Source organism: Nyctibius grandis, chromosome 4 (assembly GCF_013368605.1).
Source record: "Nyctibius grandis isolate bNycGra1 chromosome 4, bNycGra1.pri, whole genome shotgun sequence".
NCBI lineage: Eukaryota > Metazoa > Chordata > Aves > Nyctibiiformes > Nyctibiidae > Nyctibius > Nyctibius grandis.
The window spans coordinates 84,039,773-84,061,828 of record NC_090661.1 but is presented as its reverse complement, the minus strand read 5'-3'; the positions used below and the strand labels follow the sequence as shown (position 1 = coordinate 84,061,828).

General features: G+C 37.8%; 1 protein-coding gene across 7 annotated transcripts in view; it reads left to right on the top strand.

Moving 5' to 3' along the window:
* ZFAND4 (zinc finger AN1-type containing 4) overlaps nt 1-22,056 on the top strand; it is a 32,079-nt gene that overhangs the window by 5,266 nt on the left and 4,757 nt on the right. For 2 of the 7 annotated variants that reach the window (XR_011048098.1, XR_011048097.1), the window contains exons 3-11: nt 3,463-3,538; nt 3,634-3,701; nt 4,238-4,424; nt 8,452-8,599; nt 9,427-10,608; nt 11,233-11,287; nt 13,673-13,790; nt 15,984-16,064; nt 17,515-17,730. Coding sequence is in view for 5 of the 7 variants with exons in the window: in XM_068399822.1 (XP_068255923.1) it covers nt 3,463-3,538; nt 3,634-3,701; nt 4,238-4,424; nt 8,452-8,599; nt 9,427-10,608; nt 11,233-11,287; nt 13,673-13,790; nt 15,984-16,064; nt 17,515-17,581 (1,982 nt within the window). In the remaining 2 variants the exon portion in view is untranslated. Of the gene's footprint in view, nt 1-3,462; nt 3,539-3,633; nt 3,702-4,237; nt 4,425-8,451; nt 8,600-9,426; nt 10,609-11,232; nt 11,288-13,672; nt 13,791-15,983; nt 16,748-17,514; nt 18,526-22,056 lie in introns of those variants that run through there. The other 5 variants (XM_068399822.1, XM_068399821.1, XM_068399823.1 and 2 more) reach the window with 4 other exon arrangements.

Genomic DNA, 22,056 nt, shown 5'->3' with positions numbered 1-22,056 from the left:
TTAAAGATGTTGTGTTTCTTTCAATATTCTGTGAATTCAGATTATGTAATAATGGTATTTATTACTACTTGCATTAGAGAAAATAGCTATGCGTCTGACAGGACTGGAGTAAGTGGATTGCACAAGTGTGAAGAGTTTTTAACAGAACGAGTCTTGCTTTTCTTCTGTCTACTGCTTTTCCTCTGTCTCCTGTTTGCTTTGTCATTTGCGTGTTTACTGTGCTGATAGAGACTAGAAGTCCATGAAGCTTTTTTTTAAGCTTATGCCATGTCTGAGCTGGGAAAACATTCCTGCAAATGTAAGCATGTGCCCAGATCTGATGGTTGAGGAGCATCTGGAAGGTGTAAATAAAGTCACTTTTATCAGGAAATTTTGTGGGCCTGTATTTAGTTACTGATGACTTGCTGTTGTTAAGAGCTTGCTCTTTGTCAGTCCCTAGGATAAAGAGTAGGTCAGTACTGACCATCACTTACACTAACGTAGCTTACTGTCATACAAATGAAAGCCGGGGTGGGGGGTTGACAGTTATGAAAACAGTCCTGCTGCTGTAAGTTGCGAACCTTTGCACCTCTTCCCTAGCGTAGCTAGTTTGTGGGGGAAAATAAGACTGTGAGCCCAGCCTCTCTGTAAGTAGAACAAAAAGTAAATGTTTAAGAAACGCTCCACCAATTTCAACATTGGATGAAAAGTAAGTACACTGTTTGAACTTTGACTGTGAAATGTTTGTGGTGTTTTTAAATGTAGTAACCTTCTACCCACAATGTAAAATCAAGTTTGTTCTGAAATCTATAGGGTTTTTTTTCTGGGTCAGACTTGACCACATCAGTTTCTCTGGTGAGCCTACTTAGCATGCCAGAAAGAAGAGTAAAGGAGTGAAGCTTAAAAGTGTATCTGATACTCTGATTCAGAGGCAGGATACAGTACCTACTTCTCTCCTCCCCCCATTTTAATAGGTCAGGTTATCACCACATCTGCAGCCATTGCAATAGGTAGTCTGCAGGCTCTTCTGTCCTCCTACAGCATCACCTGGCTAGCCCACTTCCATTTGAGCATTGAGATTTACCTTATTGCCCTACTTTCTTCTCGGTACCAATTTAGAGCAGGCCAGTGATACAGTCACATGCTGCTTAGGGAGAGGGGATAGTGAATGGGTATCTCGCGGTTCTCATTATTGTGGCCAACTTTACATGCTGATCTCACGTGCAAATGTTTCCTCAAGAAAGCTGTACTATAATCCAGGAAAGGGACAGCTGATGCGTATTTTCCTGTACCTGAACCTGTAAAGCACGTCCTATTTCCTCCATATATAAATACAGAATTCTTAGAAGACCTGTCTGTTTCCCATTACAGGAGAGTATAGTCTTTTCATCTGTTCATTTCATAAAAAATACATTGTCATTGTTAAATGAACAAAACCATGTTTCACTGCAGTACTGCCAGTAGTGAGCCAGCCTTTTTAACAAATGCTCTCTCAGTTTATCAAAGTAATTGGAAATTGCTCCTTGGAGGCTGCTGAAAACATAACGAATGCAGACAGTAATGACTGTTTGTAATCAGAAGACTGCAAAACAACACAGAAAGGAACTTCACTGTAGACTTGCTGGCTGTTGCCAACTTGTTCTTGTTTTGCTTACACTGCAGACTTGAAACATAACCAATAACCAGTTATTAAATAGCTGGCAGTGTAGTAGCAATTATGTTAGTCTACTATATGAACATACTCCCCTCATAAATGTCTTGTGAACTTCAGAGGATACAAGATTCATGTTAAATGCCATCCAAGTGAAGTAAAGTTGTGTTAGTCATTCATAAAAGAGAAGATCTACATGTGAGCTGTGGCGAGAAAAGGAAATTGTCATCTTCTGTAAAACTTAAATAATAACAATGACAGTTCCTCCAAAGTGCACTCCTCCTTCTGCACAGGAGTGTTCACTCTAGTGTGTCTCCTACTTGCCTGTTGAATCTGCTTGGACTTTCACCAGAATCTGGTCCCCTTTTCTTCCTTGCTGGTGATGGGTGTTGGTAGCTTTGTGCCCTTCCTCCAGCTAGGAATGGGCTACTTAACTGACCTTTTGCCACAGCTTGCTAAGCGCTCTTGCAAGCCTTGGGAAGCTGAGAGGTTTTTGGAAACCACCTGGAAGACTCTGATCTCTGTGTTCCCCTCTTGCCAGATGTATTTTGGGAAGTCTTAACTGTGTAGCATTGCTACTCGCATGTCTTTTTAAGTATCTGAACATGCAATGAATAAAAGTATAAGAGAGTTTACTTTAATGTAACCTTTTGGAAAATATATTTACAGCTTTTGCTTCTTAGTCTGAGGAGTAGCGTTTAGATCTTTTTGAAAAGGTAGTTCTTGGCCTCTATAGATTTTCATTTTAATTACAATTTGTCAGGAATGCACAGTGAGATCTTAATTACCTGGATTTCACTAGACAAACTGAACAACAGTACTTCTTTTTGATGCTGAAGGGAAGGTTTGGCTTTTTTGTGTGTGATGCGAGATGTTTCATCGTTTCATAACTGTCCTGGTTTGTACTCTATCCAAAATTTGGAAAGTGGCAGCGTTCTAGTAAAAATGTGTGAAGACCTCAGGTTGTACTAGCTTATGCTTATTATCTTTAATGTGTATTACATTTTTATCTAAATGAGTTGACTATGCAAGCAAAAAGAAACAAAGTCATTCTGTAGAATATGGATTTTTCATAAGGGACAAATATTCAGTATGCTTATTTCCTTTTAACAAAAAATAGTTAGCCACATCTGTCCTAGAACTTGAGTTGAAAATGTGTATTACTGGATATAGGTAACAAAACGTTCTGATGGCCTAAAAGAACACCCACAACAAAAGTGTTTGTAGTACGGAGTTTGACTAACTGCTATGGTACGATATTGTACTTGCTAACTTTCAGGTTCCAAACCAAGCAGTGATAAAACACATATACAGCTGTCACCACTGTAATAGAGCTGCCACCAGTTACCTGAATGCAACCTTGTCTTTACTGTGAGTAATACAGAATATAAGTCTGTGATTAAATTATTCAGCAGTTCTGTAGTTAGAAGTTTTATCCTTTTTTTTCTGTCGGTAGACATAAAGCCCTGAGGTACAGATAACAGGAAAAAACCTCTCTCATCTGATGACTGGAAAAGAGCAAGTATTCAGTAAGCCTCAAGCAATTGAATACTTCTACAGACCCCTTTTTGAGCCAGAAGATTGAACTCAGAGTACCAGCACAAGCCTGCTGAAAACTGTAACTTTGTTCTTAATGACTATTTGGGAGGTTGGATATTATGACTGGAGGCTGCTCAAGTGCCTGTCTTTGTCCTGCTTCCTTTCTTCTTTCCCATGTGATCCTCTTTATTGCCTCTTTTCTATTACCCTCACATTCTTCAAAAAGCAAAACTCCCCAAAAGCCCTCCCACTAAGCCTCAATTTTAATACTCTCTTTTTGTTGTTTTGTTTAGGTATTCCTGTCTCTCAGCAGCACTTAATTTGGAATAATACAGAGCTGAAGGATGACTGTTGTTTGAATGATTACAAGTAAGTATAGAATAAAATTGCAATGAATGTTTCTAAATTATTGTTAGCATAAGCAATAGAGAATGCTACAAAAACTTTTTTGTTGTTATTTACAGCATTTCAGAAGGCTGCACTCTAAAGTTAGTTCTGGCTATGCGAGGTGGACCTATTAACACCAGAAGAGGTAGGTGTTAACTCAGTTAAAAAGCTATGGTTTTCATGCAACATCTTATAACTGTAAACAGCATCTCTTAGCTAAGCATTTTAGGTGAGCAGACTTCAGTTCCAAATTAATTGGAAAAATACTTAACAAAACCAGAGGGATTTTCTGCTGTCTTTTCTTCCTTAGCATACCAAGTGCACCATCCTTTTCATTTTGTGTACCCTTAGTTTAACAAGTATCTTTGTATGTATAGAATCATCAAGTCTTAAAATCAGCAATTCTTTACGTGCAGAAAAAATTATACTGCAATGTCATTATACAAATAGTTAAAATCTGATTAGTAAGAATCAGGCATTGGTTCAGTCGGATGATAAACTTGGATGTGTAAATCATCTATAGAGGAATGAAAATGGAGATATCCCCTTGATAATTTTAACTTGTAAAACACTCAGCATATCTTCTAGGTTGGGAATTCCCATTGTAAACTGAGCTGAGCTTTCAAAAGTGATCAAAACAATAATAATAAGTTGATTTTATTCTGTTTTTTCTCTTTGTAGTTCCTGTGGAAGACCCTATCAGGGAAATGGCTCAATACATGGATCCCAGTAGGGATGAGATCTGGGAGAAAGGGCCATCCAACAAACAAGTTACCTTCTTAGTATATCGAGAAGGAGATCAGTTGAATTTCTTCCGTGTGGTAGATCGGGGAGATGGCACTTTAACGCCATTATCTGAATCTTTGAGGTAAAGTTGGTTTTAATCTTTGTATTATTCTTCAAAAGGGGGATGCTGTGTAATTTTCAGCTTTATTTGTTGACTTTGTCAAAAGAATATCTGGAATATATCTGGAATATATCTGGAATATTGCAAGAATTGTGCCCTAAGGGATACTAAAATGCTGTAACTGGGTGGCCTGTACTGTACTGTTAGTACAGTAGTACCTTGTGGTCGGTAGTCATGCTGACAGTCTGTCACTGTGTGTGTCAATAGAGTGAGATAAAGCTGACCTCGTGCTTGAGGCAGTTCTCAGCATTCCAGCCCTTTCTAAAAGGGCACATTTCACAGGAGAGTCAATTTGGCAATAAAGATATTTAAAACTTTCATTAAGTACTTTCTCTTCCATCTTAAGGCATTTGTTTAGTTTTATAAACGTTTCTCTGTTCACAGCATAAACTTTCTTTTTTGTATGGATATGACTTGACAAAATGATTAGTCAGGAAGCTAGCAGATTGGCAGTGCAAAATCCTGAGAGTGTTTGTCTGAAGTTTCAGAGAAACGCTGGGAGGGAGGTGTGTTATGTTTGTTTTTTTTTAAGATATACTGAAGTAATTACCAATAGAGCTAGCCTTTGGACATAATTAGGCCTCAGATTAGCTACTGTTGAGGTACCAAACTTGTCTCAATCACTGTCACAGAATTAAAGTACTGTTCTCAGAAGAGTAAGTATGTTACTCAAGCTACTACTTTGTAGTAAACAAATTACTAGTCTTTTTGCTAAAGCTATCAAAATTGGTACCATCGATTAAAAATTATTAGATTCTATCTTTCTACTGCAGTTTCTGGGTAGGTTTTTTTATCCCCTGAAGAACTTCATACTTGTACAGCTGTAAGGAAAGGAGTCCCTATTCTGGAGACTAGCTGCATTTTCTTTGAGGCTAAGGCTTGCACTGTTTTAAGTAATTATTCTTGTTCCTGTTTACAAAGTGAAAGCAAGAGCTTTGTACTTGGTTTATATTCAGTGTGTTCAGAGTGATATTATTCTTAGAAACTTTTATAAGAGATCTGTACTTAATTGCAGGCTGAATGAAATACCAAGGTTGAATTCCCACATAGTTACACAGAGTAGGAAAAGCTAGTGTTTGATATACACTTACTGGAGGGAAAGAAGAGGACAGATACAAATATTTTAGGTCTGTGATCTTATCTTTCAGCCCCGGCACTCTTTTTCAGTAAGTGGCCACATATGGTATTGTGTGTAGATTTGAAATAGGTAAAAACCACCATCATCAGTAAGAACTGGGAACCTTGCTGCTGCATTGGCCTGGATACACTTCTGGAAAGAGGAGCAGACAGATGTAATTCCTGTTCTCACTGATACCCTGCCTATTACCAAATTGTTTCCTTTTAGCTTTTAAATCCAAAGAACATCCAAACTAAACCAAAGCTAGGACTGCGGATGCTATACTGAGAGTTGGTGCAAGAAGTAGTCAGGAGTTTGAACTTCATTTTTTCAGTATAATGGGATCCCTGGTATCTGCCTACATGTTCAAATTCTTGTGTGTGTGTATGTGACAATTTTTTTTTTTCCATTTAAAACTAGCATGGACAATTATCTGAAATTCTTAGTACTTTTCAGTTAGGTAGTGCTAGTATATAGATTAAACAGTAATTTACTTGAGATTGGCTAAATGTAGCAAACCTGAGGAATAAACCACACTTTTGGCTCTTGCAAGGCATCTTGGTAAGCCCTTCAAAGCACAGCAGCATGTATAAAAGCAGCATGTATAACATTATGCTTAAGAAATGTGCTGTCCCTAGTCAAATGATCCAATTAGGTTGGAAGCCACATGAGTTAAAAACATTCAGCTTGAGCTGTTTCTCTTCCTCTGTGCTTTCTATGGGAGTACATTTATTAGCTTTTCTACTAAGGCAGACAGTAAGGCGGGGGGGGGGTGCGAGTAGGGAGAAGAAATCCTAATTTTTGAATTTGTTATTATGGCCAGGTCAGATTTTGTGGGAAATGGAAAAAGTAGCAAAGGGAGGAGACCTTTTCATCTGATCTTTATAGAAGAAGGCTATGAATCACTCTGAATACTAGTATTTTCCACACTGACAGTTTAATGTGTTTGTATGTGTGGGTATACTGGTGACTGAGCATTTTGAGGCACTTGTTTGTCAGCTCTTCTCACATTGCTTATGTGTGGAGCAGAATTTAGTGACTGCAGTTTAGAAAGACCTTGGTTTGGGTTTTGTTTTATAGTTCTCCAGATCATTTTATTTTATCTGTGGTTAATGGTTAAAACTTGACAAGGTGTAAATACATACAATGATTATTGTCTCTGGATTAAAAGAAAATTCTTGAAGTTGTGGTAGAGGACTGGCAGACATTGGTGTCAAAAGTGTTTTAACAAGCTACCGATCATTTTTGAGGCACACGTTTTACAAGCAAGATTTCAGGAATGTTGACAGCTATGGACAAAATAAATTTGAAATGTACTCATTGGAAAATAAGTATATTATCAAGAACAAAGCTTCCTGTCTAACTTTTATAATTTTACAGTCACATTAAAGCAAAAAAATCCTTTATTACTCTTCTTTTTCTTTTTTAGTATTTTTGGCTCCTATTTAGCCAGAAAATGCAAGAAAAAGGATAACAATTGTTTTTGCATTGTTTTTGCAAAAACCCAAAGAAAAAAACAACCAAATGTGAGACATATCACTTTTTTTTCTATGCTTACCTTAAAGGAAGGGAAGTTCAAAGAATTGTTTTGAGTTGGTGACTTTAGTCTTTGCAGAGTTAAAATTCTGAAATTATTCTTTAGTGTAGAATCCTTACCAGGAGAGGTATGTAATATGCATGCTGACTCTCCCCATATAGAGCTGTTCAGTTTTTGGTAAGAAATGACTGGACTATTTTGCTGACTCTTGCTTTGAATTTGCTGCCATCTTGCTGTTAAAGATCTGTCTCCCAGCTGTGCTGGCTAAGGGCAGCAGAATATTTCCAAGAATCAGGCAAGATGCAAGCTGTAATTAGTGAAAGCTTTTTTTTTTTTGGTACTTTCTCATGAGCTTAAGTTCTTGGTCTCTTGTGGAGAGTAGAAACTTTAGTTAGATCTACTAAGACATTTGGATGAACACAGGGGAATTGCCTGATTGTCACAATTTCTAGCTGCCGACAGCCTAATGGAAGAATTAAAACGCTCTTTAAAAGGTACTATATGCAGTGTTGAAAATGCATCAATTTGTAATGAATTGGACACTCCTACTGGTTCTTTCGTTTCACTGTCAAATGTTGGATGTGTGTTAGTGATTAATGCTTCACAGGAAAAACAAGTCAGATACTGACTTTAAAACAAAGTTTTTGCATTCTGTTAGAATACAGAATGGAAAAAGGCAATGTGATGCTATAAATTTCCAGTGACTACCGAGTTAAAATATTTTGTCTTGGGCCTAGCAATTCTAATCTGTTTATTTTTTTTTCCCAATGTGAGACTCTTTGGAAACCTAAACTGATCCTTTTTTATTTTTTTTGTTTGTTTGTTTTTATTTTGAAAAGGAGAAATAGAATATCACATCCACATGGGTGACCCCTCCATTTCCATTTATGGTGAGAACACCCCTCAGGATGGATAGAAATTTGGACTTTCCTTCCATGCCAGTGTCTGGTTAATTGGAAAACTGATCAGCTTGTTGTCTGAGTCACACAGTTAACAGCTTTGGCCATACCTTCAGGAGACATTTGTGGAACTGGATATTCACTCTGTGGGGAAAAATATATAGTGAGTGTGAACCAACTGTATATGGTATAACAACTTCCCAGAAGTGTGGCTGTGTTCTGATTTCAGCATCATCACTTTGCTGAGCATCTAATAAGGAATGCTTATGTGCTAAAATAAATGAATTTGAAATGTCTTTGCATACAGTTTTACATAACTGCTTTGTCAACAGATCAACTACGGATATGACTTTCTAATTGTGAGAATACTCTACATTGAAAACATAATTAAATTACTTCATTAGAGGGTGAACGCAAACTTTCTTTTATTTTCAGTGGTGGTTCAGTTTATAACTTATATGCTGATGATGGAGATGAGACAGAGGCATCGCCTTCTGGCCAACAGATTATTGAGAATTCAATTACTATGAATAAAATGAAACTGCTCAAGGCAAAGATGGAGAACATGAATCTGAGTAAAAAGGTAAAGTTGTGATTTCCATTTTTCTATTGTAAAATGGCTTGTACTTTCCTAGTGCTGGCTTTTCTAAAAATCAGGTCAGATACTTTGCTGTCTTGGGAAGTGAAGTGATCAAGGGTAGACAATTTCTTATCTGTTGTTTAGGTAAATGCTATTGTATAAATGTTCTGCTGTGGGGCATTGACTTTACTTGGATCTACCTGTCCACATTCAAAGAATTCACTACGGGTCCTGGATTTATTTGCATCGGTGTTTTTTTTGGGTGTGTGGGGTTTTTCGGGCTTTTTTGGTTTTTCTTCCCGTGCTTTAAGTAGCATCAGTTTGCAGTACTGCTCTGGTAAAAATCAGTGTTTCTCTTAAGTGAAACATCATTAGAAATACTGTAACTGAAAAGCCTATAAAGTTAAATATGGGAATGAGATTACCTAGAAGATAAAAACATTATGTTACAGTTCATGTCTGTCTAGGTTACCTAGATGTAAAATGAAGATGATATACTTTCTTTTGTTGTCTTGTTTGAGACCCTAAGCTCTTCTGGATAACTTTGATGGTATTCTGGCTTCCCTTTGCTATTCCTCTGACATGTGGCCTATTTACTAAAAAGCCTTTTCTGATTATAATCTTTGATTTTATTATTCAGATGTTGGGGTGAAGTCTTGGTGGCTAGTAACAGATGAAGGAGCAGAAAGAATGATTTGGTCCTTTCTGGCTCTACACTGTCTGGATTCCTGGGAATGTGATCTCAGTCAGGTCTTTGAATGCAACCATAATTCAAATACTGATTGTTGTTCTGTGTGGTTTTTTGTTTGTTTGTTTTTTTTTTTTAATAGCCTAAGAAAACTGTCAAGGTGAAACCTCGTCCTCCAATGGCTCCTCGACCATCTGGTGGCTCAGTGGCTGCTGCTCGTCACCGCTTTTTAAGAGTGCTCCCCCATATCGGACAGTCTTGCCTACCTCCTCCTGGAAATTCATATCCCTCGGAGTCTTCCCAAAATGCACTTTCAGCACTGGCTGCTTTGGCCACTGCTGGTAGAACAATGCCGTCCACAACTAATGACTTTCTTAAGGAAGATGACACTTGGCAGAGCAACTCTTGGTCTCAGTCAGTTAGTAGCATCAGGTTACCACCGAAAATATCTCGTGTCGAACTAGAAAATGCAAAACTGCCTACAAATAGCATTCTGACTCCTGTTGCATCTCTGCCTGCAAATTCAGAAAAAGCATCCAAAAATGTGACCTCAACAAGTGAGGAAGATGCTGTTTTGTTTCCAAATCTAACAAATGTAGAACTATATGGAACAGAAAAAAAACTTCTGCCTGAAACAGATGCTTTTGCTTTGTTAACAGAAGCAAGCACCACTGAACAGTGTAGTGAGATATATGACATAGGAAAGGTGAACCCAGAACTTGAACTGTCTGATGGAGATGAAGAATCTAAGGTTGTAAAGCAGCATAGAAAACCTATTAGCAAAGTGCTGAGCACTGCAGCAATGGGGGCTGGTCTTCTCGGTACTCATGAATTAAGTCCACAGAAAAATCTGCTTTTGTCACCTCTTCGATATTCAGCGCAAGTGGCACATCACAGTTCTCTGAAACCACAAACAAAACCGAAATGCTTTGAGGCTGGTAACTTGAGATCTACAGCCTCCCCAAACATGTTTCGATCGTTGGAAGTCCGTAGCATAGCAGACTCCTCTTTTTCTAGGACTACTAGATTTCGTAGCGTGAAAGTAGAGTCGCTTGGCAAAAGACCTGATGTAATTTCGAAAGCAGAGGCTAGGGACATCACAGATGTAGCGAACAAGGCATCCAAAGAACTTGTGAGTTCTGTAAGTAACTCAGGATTTCTGGCTTCACTGGCCCGAAGCGCAAACAGGGGAAGTTTACAGAGTTCCCATGGGACAGGCAGATTTCGGACTTCTGGTATTGCACTACCTACAAACCTTCCGCATTTTCAGGAAGAAGGCTTTAGGAAAACTGCTCCTCCAAATGAAGCTGCCAAATATATTCTAGTGAGTACTAATGCTTCCAAAGAAATTGAAGTTTTCCTGTCTTTTCTGGTACAGGTGTTATGAAAACTGTACTTTCATGTGTGTGTCTATGTGTCTCTTCAGGGAAGGTAGGTAGGGAGGGGAAGGTGTATTTAAATCCCTGATAGTCTTAAACTGTTTTCTGAATTCCTGTTGGTATCTTAACTGCCCGTTTTATCTAAACGGGTCCTAGAAGTAACTTTTCATAAAAATTAAAGTGGTTGTTCAGTTCACAACTAAAATTATTCGTTATTGTAATGATAAAATTACGAGTGTCTGTGTTTGAAGTGTCATCTTGACATCTGCTGCTCACTAATTGTCATTTATTCCAAAGTTTGCCCCTGTGACTGACACTATATGTGCCTAGCTTCAGATCTCTAATGTACTTCGTTTTGGTGTGTTGTGAAGTATGGGGAGATTCTTAGTCATCTTGAATAAGGCTTTATATTGCGGAATTTTAATTTTTTTGGACGGAAGTCATCTTGGACTCATAGGTATGTTGATTGATACAACATTGTTTTAAAATAAGATAATACCAGACTGCCTAACTTTTCATTTAATTTCTATCTGCTAGTAATTTCCTTGTGGAAATTTTTTTTTTTTTAGTCTGCGCATGGGCTTGGAATGAATGGAAGTATTGCAGCTGTAGGGAAAAGAGTAGGTAAGTAATGTGAGTTAAATAATAATTGAAGATGACTCGTTATTCTTTCCTGATATATCACATATATAGAGGACAAGAATAATTTATTTTTGTAAGGCATATGTCTTTCAGTCCTTGCTGTATGACACCTCTATAGCATGGTATGACTTTTAATATTTTAAGCAATTCTTTAACATACAGATGTCATCCAGATCTTAGGTAGATGTAACTGTGACTCTTTCCTAGCTTTTTTTAATACTTAATGAATCCTGCATGTCATCTGTAGACATAAACATGACTTTCTGCTCTGAAGTTTCCAAAAGGTCAGTTCTGTGAATACTTCTGAGTGTACTAAAATCCGAGCAAAATGTATCTGTAGCATTGTCTTTAGGACTACAGCCTGAGACAGAAGGATTTGGCAAAAGAAAAGTGGGAAGGAAGCAATAAGGGCATGGATGCTGAAGATTACTGATATTGTGCAGATTTTCATTTTTTTTTTGTGATGGGCATCATTCTTTCTACCCTAGTCTGGTAACTGTGGAGTCCTTAATGCTTTACATCTACTGAAAATGGATGTGTTGTGCCTAAATATTAATTTCTTATGTGATTAATTCTCTTGGGAGGAATGGAATTGTCTAGATTAATACTTTTAAAACTCTTAAAGTGAGCTAAAGATTCTCAGCACAACCAGCTTTTCTTCTTCACATCTTAGACTTGGAGCTTGCAGGTTTTCTTTTCTTTCTGGATGACCTTAGCAAAAGAGAGGCAGGCATGAATTCCAGGATTTTAAGATCTAGATATAGAGAATGAGCTAGAAGATAGATCTTCAAATAGCAGTTGCAACAATAAAAATTATGTAATTGTAATGACATGGGAGCAAAAGCTGCTAAAATAGTGGATTGTGCCTTCGTTTCACAACTGGGGGTGCAACTTTGAATTTGCAGTCAATTAATAAACAGGTCTGTACTTACCTACTCCGTGGTAAAAGAGGTGAAATCCTAATAGCCGTGTCTGCATGATGGGGAAGCCGGCTATCATCTGCATCGTTTTGGATGGAACTATGAAGAAGACACTCCTCTGGTGTATCTTATGTCAGACAAAAGTGTATTTTTCAAAAGGTTCCAGACATGAGAAAGACAAAGTTGGTGTTGTCATATCATGCAGGCTCTTGAGAGAGAGGTGGCTAGTAATGATCTGCTGTATAATTGGCCAAAGGACAGGTTCAGTTTGTTATCCAAGGCCTTCATTTACATGTAATTGCTGTAGGGACCATAAATGTGAGGACAGGTGCATTGTTTTTCTGTTTAAGTATGGTCCACAGCAGGGGATGTCTTCAAGCTCGGTCTTCTTCACAAACTGGGCTAACTGATGCTCCTGAAATAGTATGCTGCTTTTAGGTGATGAAATTGATAGCATGGACAAACATTGCCTGGAAGTTTCCATGCTAGATAGCAATGGGATAGCACTGGTTGGTAGTGGTGACTGCACAGTGTAGTGACTGCCAGTGTTACTATTGAATGTAGCCTGCTGTATCTCAGATGAGAAATGACTGTTGGGATTAAAGGTGTGCTGGACAAAAAATACTTCTGGACTCATGAGTTCATTTTTTGGGATCATTCTGACAATATAACGGTAGAAGCACGGAGAGAATGTTTGAGAAGATGCATTGCTCAATTTCAGTGTCCTAGCGTATGATAAATCTTCATAAGCAAGTTGTGGGTGAAGAGCTTACTTCTACAGAGGGAAGGAAGATGCCTTTTCTTTACGTGCTCTCCAGTTATAAAGCAACACTCGAGAATTACAGGGCAAAAAGTCGAAGTAAGGTAAAGTTTTAAGGGCAGAAATTTTACAGACATCTGCAAAGTGTCCTATTAAAACATATGGCTAAATAGAGGCCTGTAGTGGAATAGTGATCTTTTCTTGCAATTATCGAGTACCAGCGAGATTTTAAAACATTGCAGTATTATTTGGCAAATGTGAGTAGTTAGATACTGAATATAGTAGATGCTAGGTACTTGAATGCCCAATTGATTCTTCAGAAAGCCATTGGTGTGCAGTGCTTTCCCAGTCACATTACATGTTTTCACGTTGCATTTGGGAAGACCATTAGGAGATGTGTTTCATGATTTCTTCCGTAACTTGCTTATGTGAACTTCTAACAGGTGTTAAAAATAATGTGTATAAGTCCCACATTGCACTGTCTCTTCCAAAGGTGTTCATAGGCTTGAGCTGTGTTTTCTAGTTTGGCTTTTGGGTTTTTTTCCTCTCTGTTTAGGCTTTGAGGTTCCCACCTGAAGTATCCTAAGAAATGTAAAATGAACCTGGGTTTCAAAAGATAACATTTAACTAGTTTGTGATCAAGAATAAATAAAAATAAAATCTTTGCTGTCTCTCTACCTCTGAAAGCAGGTGAAGCAACTCATCTTCCACCTGTGAATGGCTCAATTCAAGCAAAAAAGAAAATTACAAAGCATTGCTTTCTTTGTGGCAAGAAAACTGGATTGGCAACCAGCTATGAGTGCAGGTAGGCTGAGCGTATAACCAGCTGTTGTTTAAAATTGATAGCTGTGTTAACCAAAGGTTTTCTGTGCTGCATGGTATTCTTTAAGTGTAGCAAATCAAAAGACAAGCTTTTAAAAAGTTGCAATTCTCAGTTCAGCAAAACTCCAGGAATTAAATTTCAGGAATGTTGTACCTGTTCTGCTGTTGAGGTCTATGTTCTTCCAGGCAAATCAGGAAATGCAAAGTATCAGAATGCAAGATACCAGGAAATAAAGAACATGATTACAAAAAAAGAACGATGACATTTTGTACTGGTGGGGAGAAAACTTGCTACAGATCTGTGTTCTGCAAAGTTTCTTAACAGTAATTATATATATAAATATAACTTGAGGAAAAAACTAGTTTTGTTACAGTTTTTCAGAAAATGTTTCTCAGATTTGGCCCTATTATAACACACCTGCACACTTTGTGAATTTGTACAAATTTATATTTGACAACTTTTTTATTTTTACGTGTGTTCTATTTCTTGTGAGGCTTCAGCCATCTTTGAGCATCTAGAACACCTCAAAAGCAGAATGCCAGAGTGCTTGTCCCCCAAATCATGACTTTGAGACAGCATAATGAGACCTGGTGCTTGGTGGCAATCACTGGAGACTTAAAAAAAAAACAAAAACAAAAACAAAACAAAACCAAAAAAAAACCCACAAAAAAAAACACCACGAGAAACAACAAAACACAAACAAACCAAACACCAACCCCCTGCTTTCTCTGTTGGTCTTGATTCTCAAAGTATTGGTTGCCACAAGATATTATTTTCTCAGTATCTTTTCCCATGAGGTAGTCAAGATTGGGAACTGCTGCACTGTGAGGGCTATGTTTGAAGCTGATCTTGGTTCATGCCAGTCAACAGCAAAATGAACAAGACTTCTGCCATTGTGGAATTGTGTTGGAGAGCTTCAGGGTGAGGAACTGCTTCCTTACTGACTCTTCAGTCTTTGATTTTTGAAATAGTTTTTGACACTGCACACTTTCCTGATGAGCAAACAGCTGCAAGCTCTTTTAGAAGTAACTAAGCAGCTTGCTTAAGGTTAAAAACGAAGCACAGAATAAGGGGGGGAATCGCACATCTCCAAGAACAGCATTCGTTCTAGTTTCAAAAGGAGCAACCATATGACCATTTACTAGAATGGGACATGAACCAAATAGAGAATACAATCATATGAGAGAACTGGTGATTACAGGACCAAGAATCAAAGAAAAGCAAATTTATTACCGGGCACACAAAACCTCAGGAGCAGCTGCAGAGTTTATTACGAACCCAGATAGATAGATAAATAGAGGATTATTATAGTCTTAATAGCGAGACGGTAAGTTGGATGAATAATGCTTAATCCATTTCAAGAGAATTCTGATTTTGAATAATGTAATTGTTTTACTGTCAAGAAGCAACTTTATAAAATAATCAGGCAACAGGACACTAATATCAGTCTCCAATTAAAGCGCTTGTTCAGATCAGATACAACATCCAGAGAATGCTTTTCTCCTGTTAGGAGTCTTAGCTGCTGAGCTGTCAAGTTTGAAGCTTGATCTTAACCCATAACTTAAATCATAATCTTAACTCATTGAAATTGCAACTGATATTGGAAAGATGCACCTTTATCCACTCATATAGGAAGTCATGTTCCCTATAGTTAGTCTGTCTGATGTCTTTACAGCTGACTAAAATCCCAAATTACTAACTTGAGGTTATGCCAGGCAGAAGTTGTGCTGAACTAAACGTCTGTTTCAGTGGTCTGAATGATGTGGTGGTTTTGAATTGAAATGCATTATGTGGATTTCACCCGATGCCATTATTTTAGTTCCATGATTTTGTCCTCTGAATTCTACCAACTGATGTGTGAGGTCTTTAAAAAGGAATAAATCAAACCTCATGGTTCTTAATTTATAAGTGCATTTGATCCTTGCTAGCTGGTTCTGGGAGTGCTGATCTTGCTTAACTTCCCAGTTGAAGAGTCTGTTGGGTCAAAACTACAGCGTTCAGTGACAAAAATGTCATTTTGTTTACCCCACAAGTTAATGTTGTCAGTCAAGGATGATTAGAATCCAAGCAGTTATGTCAAATAAACAAGGCGTAATTCAGCCAAAGGGCTCCCAGCACGTCAGAGAGGTAAAAGCTTCTAAAAGCCTGTAACTTCTAATATTCTTGATTCTTCAGATGTGGAAACAACTTCTGTGCAACGCACCGCTATGCAGAGGCTCACACCTGCACCTACGACTATAAGAGTGCAGGGCGAAGGTATTTGCAGGAGACCAGTCCCGTTGTTAGTGCACCAAAGCTTCCCAAAATCTAACATGGTTGTGCTGCATGTGGCTGTTCTGCCATTGAAGAATTGTATTACATTGAGAGAAGCACTTGCTTGAACTGCCTAATTTTGCCATGCTCCGTATCTAAAGATTTGCCAAGTAACAAAAGCACATGAGGATGCATCCTATCGAAGAATAATGTGAACACTCCTGCAGTTAAAACTTTTCTTCTTTAGTGAATGAAAAATTAAAGATTAGTTTTTAAAAACTTACACTATGATTTAACTGTTACTGCACGTCTTGTGTTTTATATTTGGAAAAGCTATTTCACTAGACAAGTCTTTAAAAGATGCACTTTACTAACTTTATTTACTGTATAACCAGACTTGAGGGGGTGTTGTAATGAGGGTGTCATGTAATGTCTTCTGTACTCTTGTGGTTTTTGTCCATTGCGTGGTATCTTCTAAGTTATTTCACTAGAAAGCTCCTCTTCCCTGTCCTTTCTTCAAACAGCCTATTTTGAGATTTTTAAGGGGGTAGTGTGTTCCGCCCCTCTGTTCCATTCAGATTGGCATTCATACACTGTGTATCCATTCTGAAAATTACATATCGTGTTAATCACGTTTTCTTAAAATAATACTGTTTATATGACAAGTTTATTTTTAAATAGAAAATTCCCCCTTTGTTGCCATTAAATATAAGGAACAACTTATTTTAACTTTTTTTGTAATCCTAGAATTTTTTTAAGACTTCACAACTTGGTTTGTTAAGATGTTGAATGCTGTTACTAGAAGAAATTCTAATAAATATTAAATTTTATTCTGGTTTATGCTCTTATAAATACACAAAATAACTTTTCCTATCTTACAGCATGCTCCTAAATTAAAAGTTGGGCTCTGTTGTAGGGGAGAGGGGATATTTTTTTTTTTTTTTTGCTTATCTCTGTTCCTCCTGAAGTTGGTGGGGAAATTCCCAACTTCATTAGGAATAGTGTGACCAACACTGTGTGCTTTAAATAAACATCATGAAGTCTTACAGATGTACTAGCAAAGGCAAAATGGGTGCTCCGCAAATGTCATATATTAACCTGCAGCCTTTCTCCCCTCCAGCTGCTACTATACAAAGGCAGTTCAGTACCTGCATGAGGCACCTCTAATAAGCATGCAGTGGTGTTGAAGGAATATACCTACTGAAAGCCTTTCCTCTTCCATTCCCTTAATGTGTCTGAAATCTTTTTATAAGCTTATGTTGCTTGAGGTGTTCTAGTATAAACAGATTAATAAAAAACCTACAACAAACCACCAAAACAAAAGAAACCCCTCCACGTTGCATCTAGATAATTGAATGTCATGGTCCCTTTCTTGCCAGAGTCCTCAGCTACTTAGTTGATTGTAGTAAATGATGTAAAATGCAGTAGTAAAATGTTCTCTGCTGCATTCCAGTCGAACAACAGCAGCTGATGAGCATGGCAATCAAAAGCTGGGCCAAAAAAAGGAAGAGGATCACTGAAAGGGAGAGAAGTAACTTGAAGAATTCTCATCCTTGGAGGAAATCCATTTCATGTAGTCCACCTGCAACTTCTTAAACCTTCTGGAGTTTTCAGAGTGTGATGACCTTGGAAAAAAATTTTCAAAATCATTCTTCTGGGCAGTGATAAGGTAAAAAGGTAGTTCTGTGTGTGTGTGACCTCTAGGCTTATTCTTACTGGACAAAGTTGTACCTTGTATGAAGAACACACCATTACTGGGCCATGCTAGGTACTGTGAACATGCCTGTAGTTTTTATTTCGTCTTCAGCATGGGACAATATTTGATGCTGAAGGAAAAGAATAAGGAACAGGAAAAATCTACTAGTGTTTTCCCAACAATTACTTGTTTGTGGCTCAGCAACTTTCTTAAGACAGAGGTATTGGTCTTTTTGTAGATACAGTAGAGATTTGATAAAAAGTAGAATTAAAATAATAGCGGCTGTCATCACTTAATCTGATTTTCATAAGTATAATTGTCAGGAAATTATTTTGCAGTGCATTAGAATGGCCATCCTCAAATTTTAGTAAGACTACGTAACTGAGATGTGTGGCAGGAAGTCTCTGAGTCAAATCTCAGTTGTGACTCTCCCTATCTGCATGTGCATAATGAAGCGCACAACAATACGTTTCAGAAAATGCAGTGTAGTAATAATCTAATTTCCACATGTAGCTTCTCATAATTTTTATTATACTTCATTTTGATTATACCTAATACAGACATTCCTTATGCAGAACTCTTCTGGTTTTGTTCTCATCTCCAATGCTGTGTTACAGATGCTCTTATTTTCAACCAGTAGTAGAGCCTTAAGAGCATTTAAATTTGTAATTAACTGTTTTAGTTGCTAATTTATATGCTATTGGGTTTTACCAAATACTGTGTTAGACTGTGCTATGGATTAATTACTGTTTACTGTGTAAACTTAGCTAAATGGTTTGGTTTTCTGAGTATTAGTGCACTGTGGTGCCACGCATCTGCTGTAGGCAAATGTTTAGCTTTTGTGTATTTGTTTATGTAATTAGATTGTATCATAAAGCGTTTACATAATGGAAGTTTGACAATGACTTTGGTGTGTGCTTCTCTACCTTCCTGTCAAATATTTTTTGTATGCTGCTTTTATGCTTGAGGATCTGTGAGGCATAACCAGGCTGGTCTCTTGTTGAATGACCTCCAGGACCCTTGTGTCAAATTGATAAGCGCCACAGAGGTGTCAGAAATGTTTTTGGATCTTGAATGAAATATTTCCTTTGTCTGAAATCTCTAGAAGGTAATGGTGATAAAAATCTGTCTCCTTGCAAATCCTATCTCTGTTCAGTTTGCAGTCCCCTGGGGTGTAATTGCACTGGTGCCTTTTGCTAGCAATCTTCAGTTGTAGACAAGGCTAGAATTCTTAATATTTTATATTACAAAAATGAAGTCTTTCTAGCTTTTTTACATATCATGATTTAGACGCTTTGGTTTCTTTTCAAGTACTTCCAACTTTCATAATGGGGCACCATCTCCTGGGTGTAAAAAGTGGGTTTGGAGTTGCTTGTGCCTGCAAGGAGTTGCTTCCACCTGTGGCTTTTGTGTTGGGTCATGTTTTTCCAATTTTAATGTAAATCAGGTTCATCTTGAAACAGAGTTGACACTCTTTCTGGTATCTGTGTTAGCACTGAGCCACAGCTGCTCACATGAGGACATTAATATAACTAAGAAAGCCATGTGAAGCTACGGACTGTTGTGTGACCCTGCGCTGCTTCTGATTACTGTAGTTCTTACCCTGATTTTAGTTTGGGGTGGTTTTGTAATGTTTGCAACGGTTGTAGTGTTGGGTGGAAAACAACAAAAAAAAATGACTTCCTTCCTGTAGTTATTCTCCTATTTAAAGATTATTGTCTAAGATCAGAAGATGTGCTCAATAGAAAGATGAACTCAGGCTGTTTGTTGTGAAGCAGGTGTGTTCAGAAACATTGGGATATTGTGGGCGGTAACACTTGGTTTTTAATATGTATAACTGTAATTATTCATTTGCTCAGGAGAAGTTTGCCAAAACAGCCTCCTGTTCTCTTTAGCTGGTTTTAATTCTTAGTTTATATTCGACGTTTCTGAGGTTACTTATGTGTACCATTGAATGTTACAAGCATATTCGTGCACAGGTAAAGGGACATTCCTTTTCACAATACTAGTTTTTATCCTTCCTATCCCTACACACACTGAGCAAATATACAAATGGAAGGTTTTGCAAGCAAGACGTTTTAACTAATCAGAAAAATGCTTTTCTATCCCTTTTGCCAGAAAAGAGCAGTTGCTTGAAAAGATAAAGGAGGGTTGCATTTCAACCATGGCATGTTACACAAAGGCCACAAGATGTCAGGGGAGACCCCAGTCTGAGAGCAGATTTGGGATAAACCAGTCACATGTACAAAATGGGGACAGAACTATGTATTTCTCATGATTCTTAGGCTATTGCTGGTTTTGACCTACTTTATATTCCTAGCCTGTCTTTATTTGTTAATCAGTGAAATGTGGATTCCTTTATTTATCAGCTAGCATTCTTGGGCAAAGTATTTCAGCAAGCTGGTCTTTGTCCTCCCCCATTGCTTTATTTACAGTAGGGTGGATGCTTGCCTTATTTTTCCTCTTGAAGGGAAATCCACCACTCCCTTTTTATTAGAATTTACAGCCATGGGTTAAAGAAGGGGTCCTCTGTTTTAGCTCTTTGGACCTCCTGAGATCCTATAGAATTTTTCCTGATGAATCCTTCCATCTGGTAAGAGTTTCACTAAGACAGTTGTGTGGTTAAAGAATAAGTCGTACTTCAAAGCCTTTCCAGTCTTTCAAGAGTGATGTGCCAGACTTTGTGTATATTTCTCTCTCAAAAGATGAAACCACATCATCCAACCACATGTGGATTGATTCCTTGAGCCAGGTTCTTTCCTGCAGCTAACTAATTCCATGAATAAAACCCCCAGTTATAACCATTTCTCTTGGGACCACTAGCATCTTATCAGAAAGACTCAAAGCCAGTTGTTTCGCAACCAAGTATGTTAAAAAAACTGCAGAATCCAATGTGTGTCTTGCCATACCAATATGTGAATCTCTGTAGCTTAGGTTCTGCTTATTCCAGCCATTCCTTCTCCCTACCACACACACACATATTCACTGTCTAGAAGATTCAGCTCTTGGTGTCCTTCATCTTTTTTATCAGTGAGTCCATGAATAAGCCAGTATGTTTGGATTTCTTCTTAATGCAACCGTGTAATTTTTTGCTCTATGTGCTTTTATGGCCATTGTTGGAAAGTATTTTAGCTCAGGTCATTGTTTTTGCCTTTCCCATTAACAGTTCTTTAGAAAAAAGGAAAAGGAAAAAAGGGGAAAAAAAGGGGAAAAAAGAAAAAAAAAATCCTTGTATAAGCAGCAATTTAATAGCATATCTACAGAAGTTTGCAAAAAAGAGGAAGACAGCTATTTCCCAATTTACTGTAAGTCTTCAGTGCAATTTATTGGTACTCTGGCTACTTTGAAGCAATTTCTGCTGGCAGTGTTCACTGTAAGAGATAGGTTTTATTTTTGCAGTATCTTACTGGAATGAGGCTTGCCTAGTAATTAGATCTTGTTCAGAAATTATTATAAGCCTCAGCCTGCACAAGAAGTGCATCTAGAAGTGTGGTCCTCTAGTTTGTGCATAACTTCTCTTAGGACTTTGTGGCAGATAACTTGTTGAGGCGTGAGCTTTCTGTGTGAAGCTGCAGAGAGGAGACACCAGGGGGCAGCGGAGGCGTTTAAGAATGGCAAGATTTTGGGTTTGGTCCAGTCATCAGATTTACAAAAAAAAACATAGATAAAGAAAACTGTGATTATTTCTTTACAACCCTTATTCAGCTCACTCTGAAGAGGTCAGCAATGGGGTACATTCCTTCTTTTTTCCTAATTCCAAAGTTTTTCAAAAAACTTTGAAAAGAATGGAAGAGTGCCTCAAAAACATGATTGTGTGCTGGTTTTTATGATGTAAACTATTAGGTAATCTTAATGTATTGCAGGATAGAGAGCCCTCCTCTATTCCTCCCCACTAACCCTGCAAGTATGAATTTCAGAGGTGTCCGCTAGCTGAGTTATGCTGGATGCTATGTATGCAGTAAAAATATTACCTGTCCCCATAATTTCACACTGTAGAATGACAAATATTGCTTTCTTTTTCTTATGGATACAGGGTGAGGATATGAAAGAATAAATTCAGTGGTATGTGAGGAGTGTACACCAGTAACTGCTCAACCAAACTGACCACTCCTTACTACTTGTCCTTTCTGGCCTTGCAATTCAAGAAGCTGTACAGGTCTTCAGCCACAGAAATTTATTCCTAAACCACACTTTAGGGCTGTTTTTAATCCAATCTTCAATAGGGCTGATTACTATATATCATACATATAGCATATGTATCTATAGCTACATAAGGATTATGTATTCTAATGACATCTG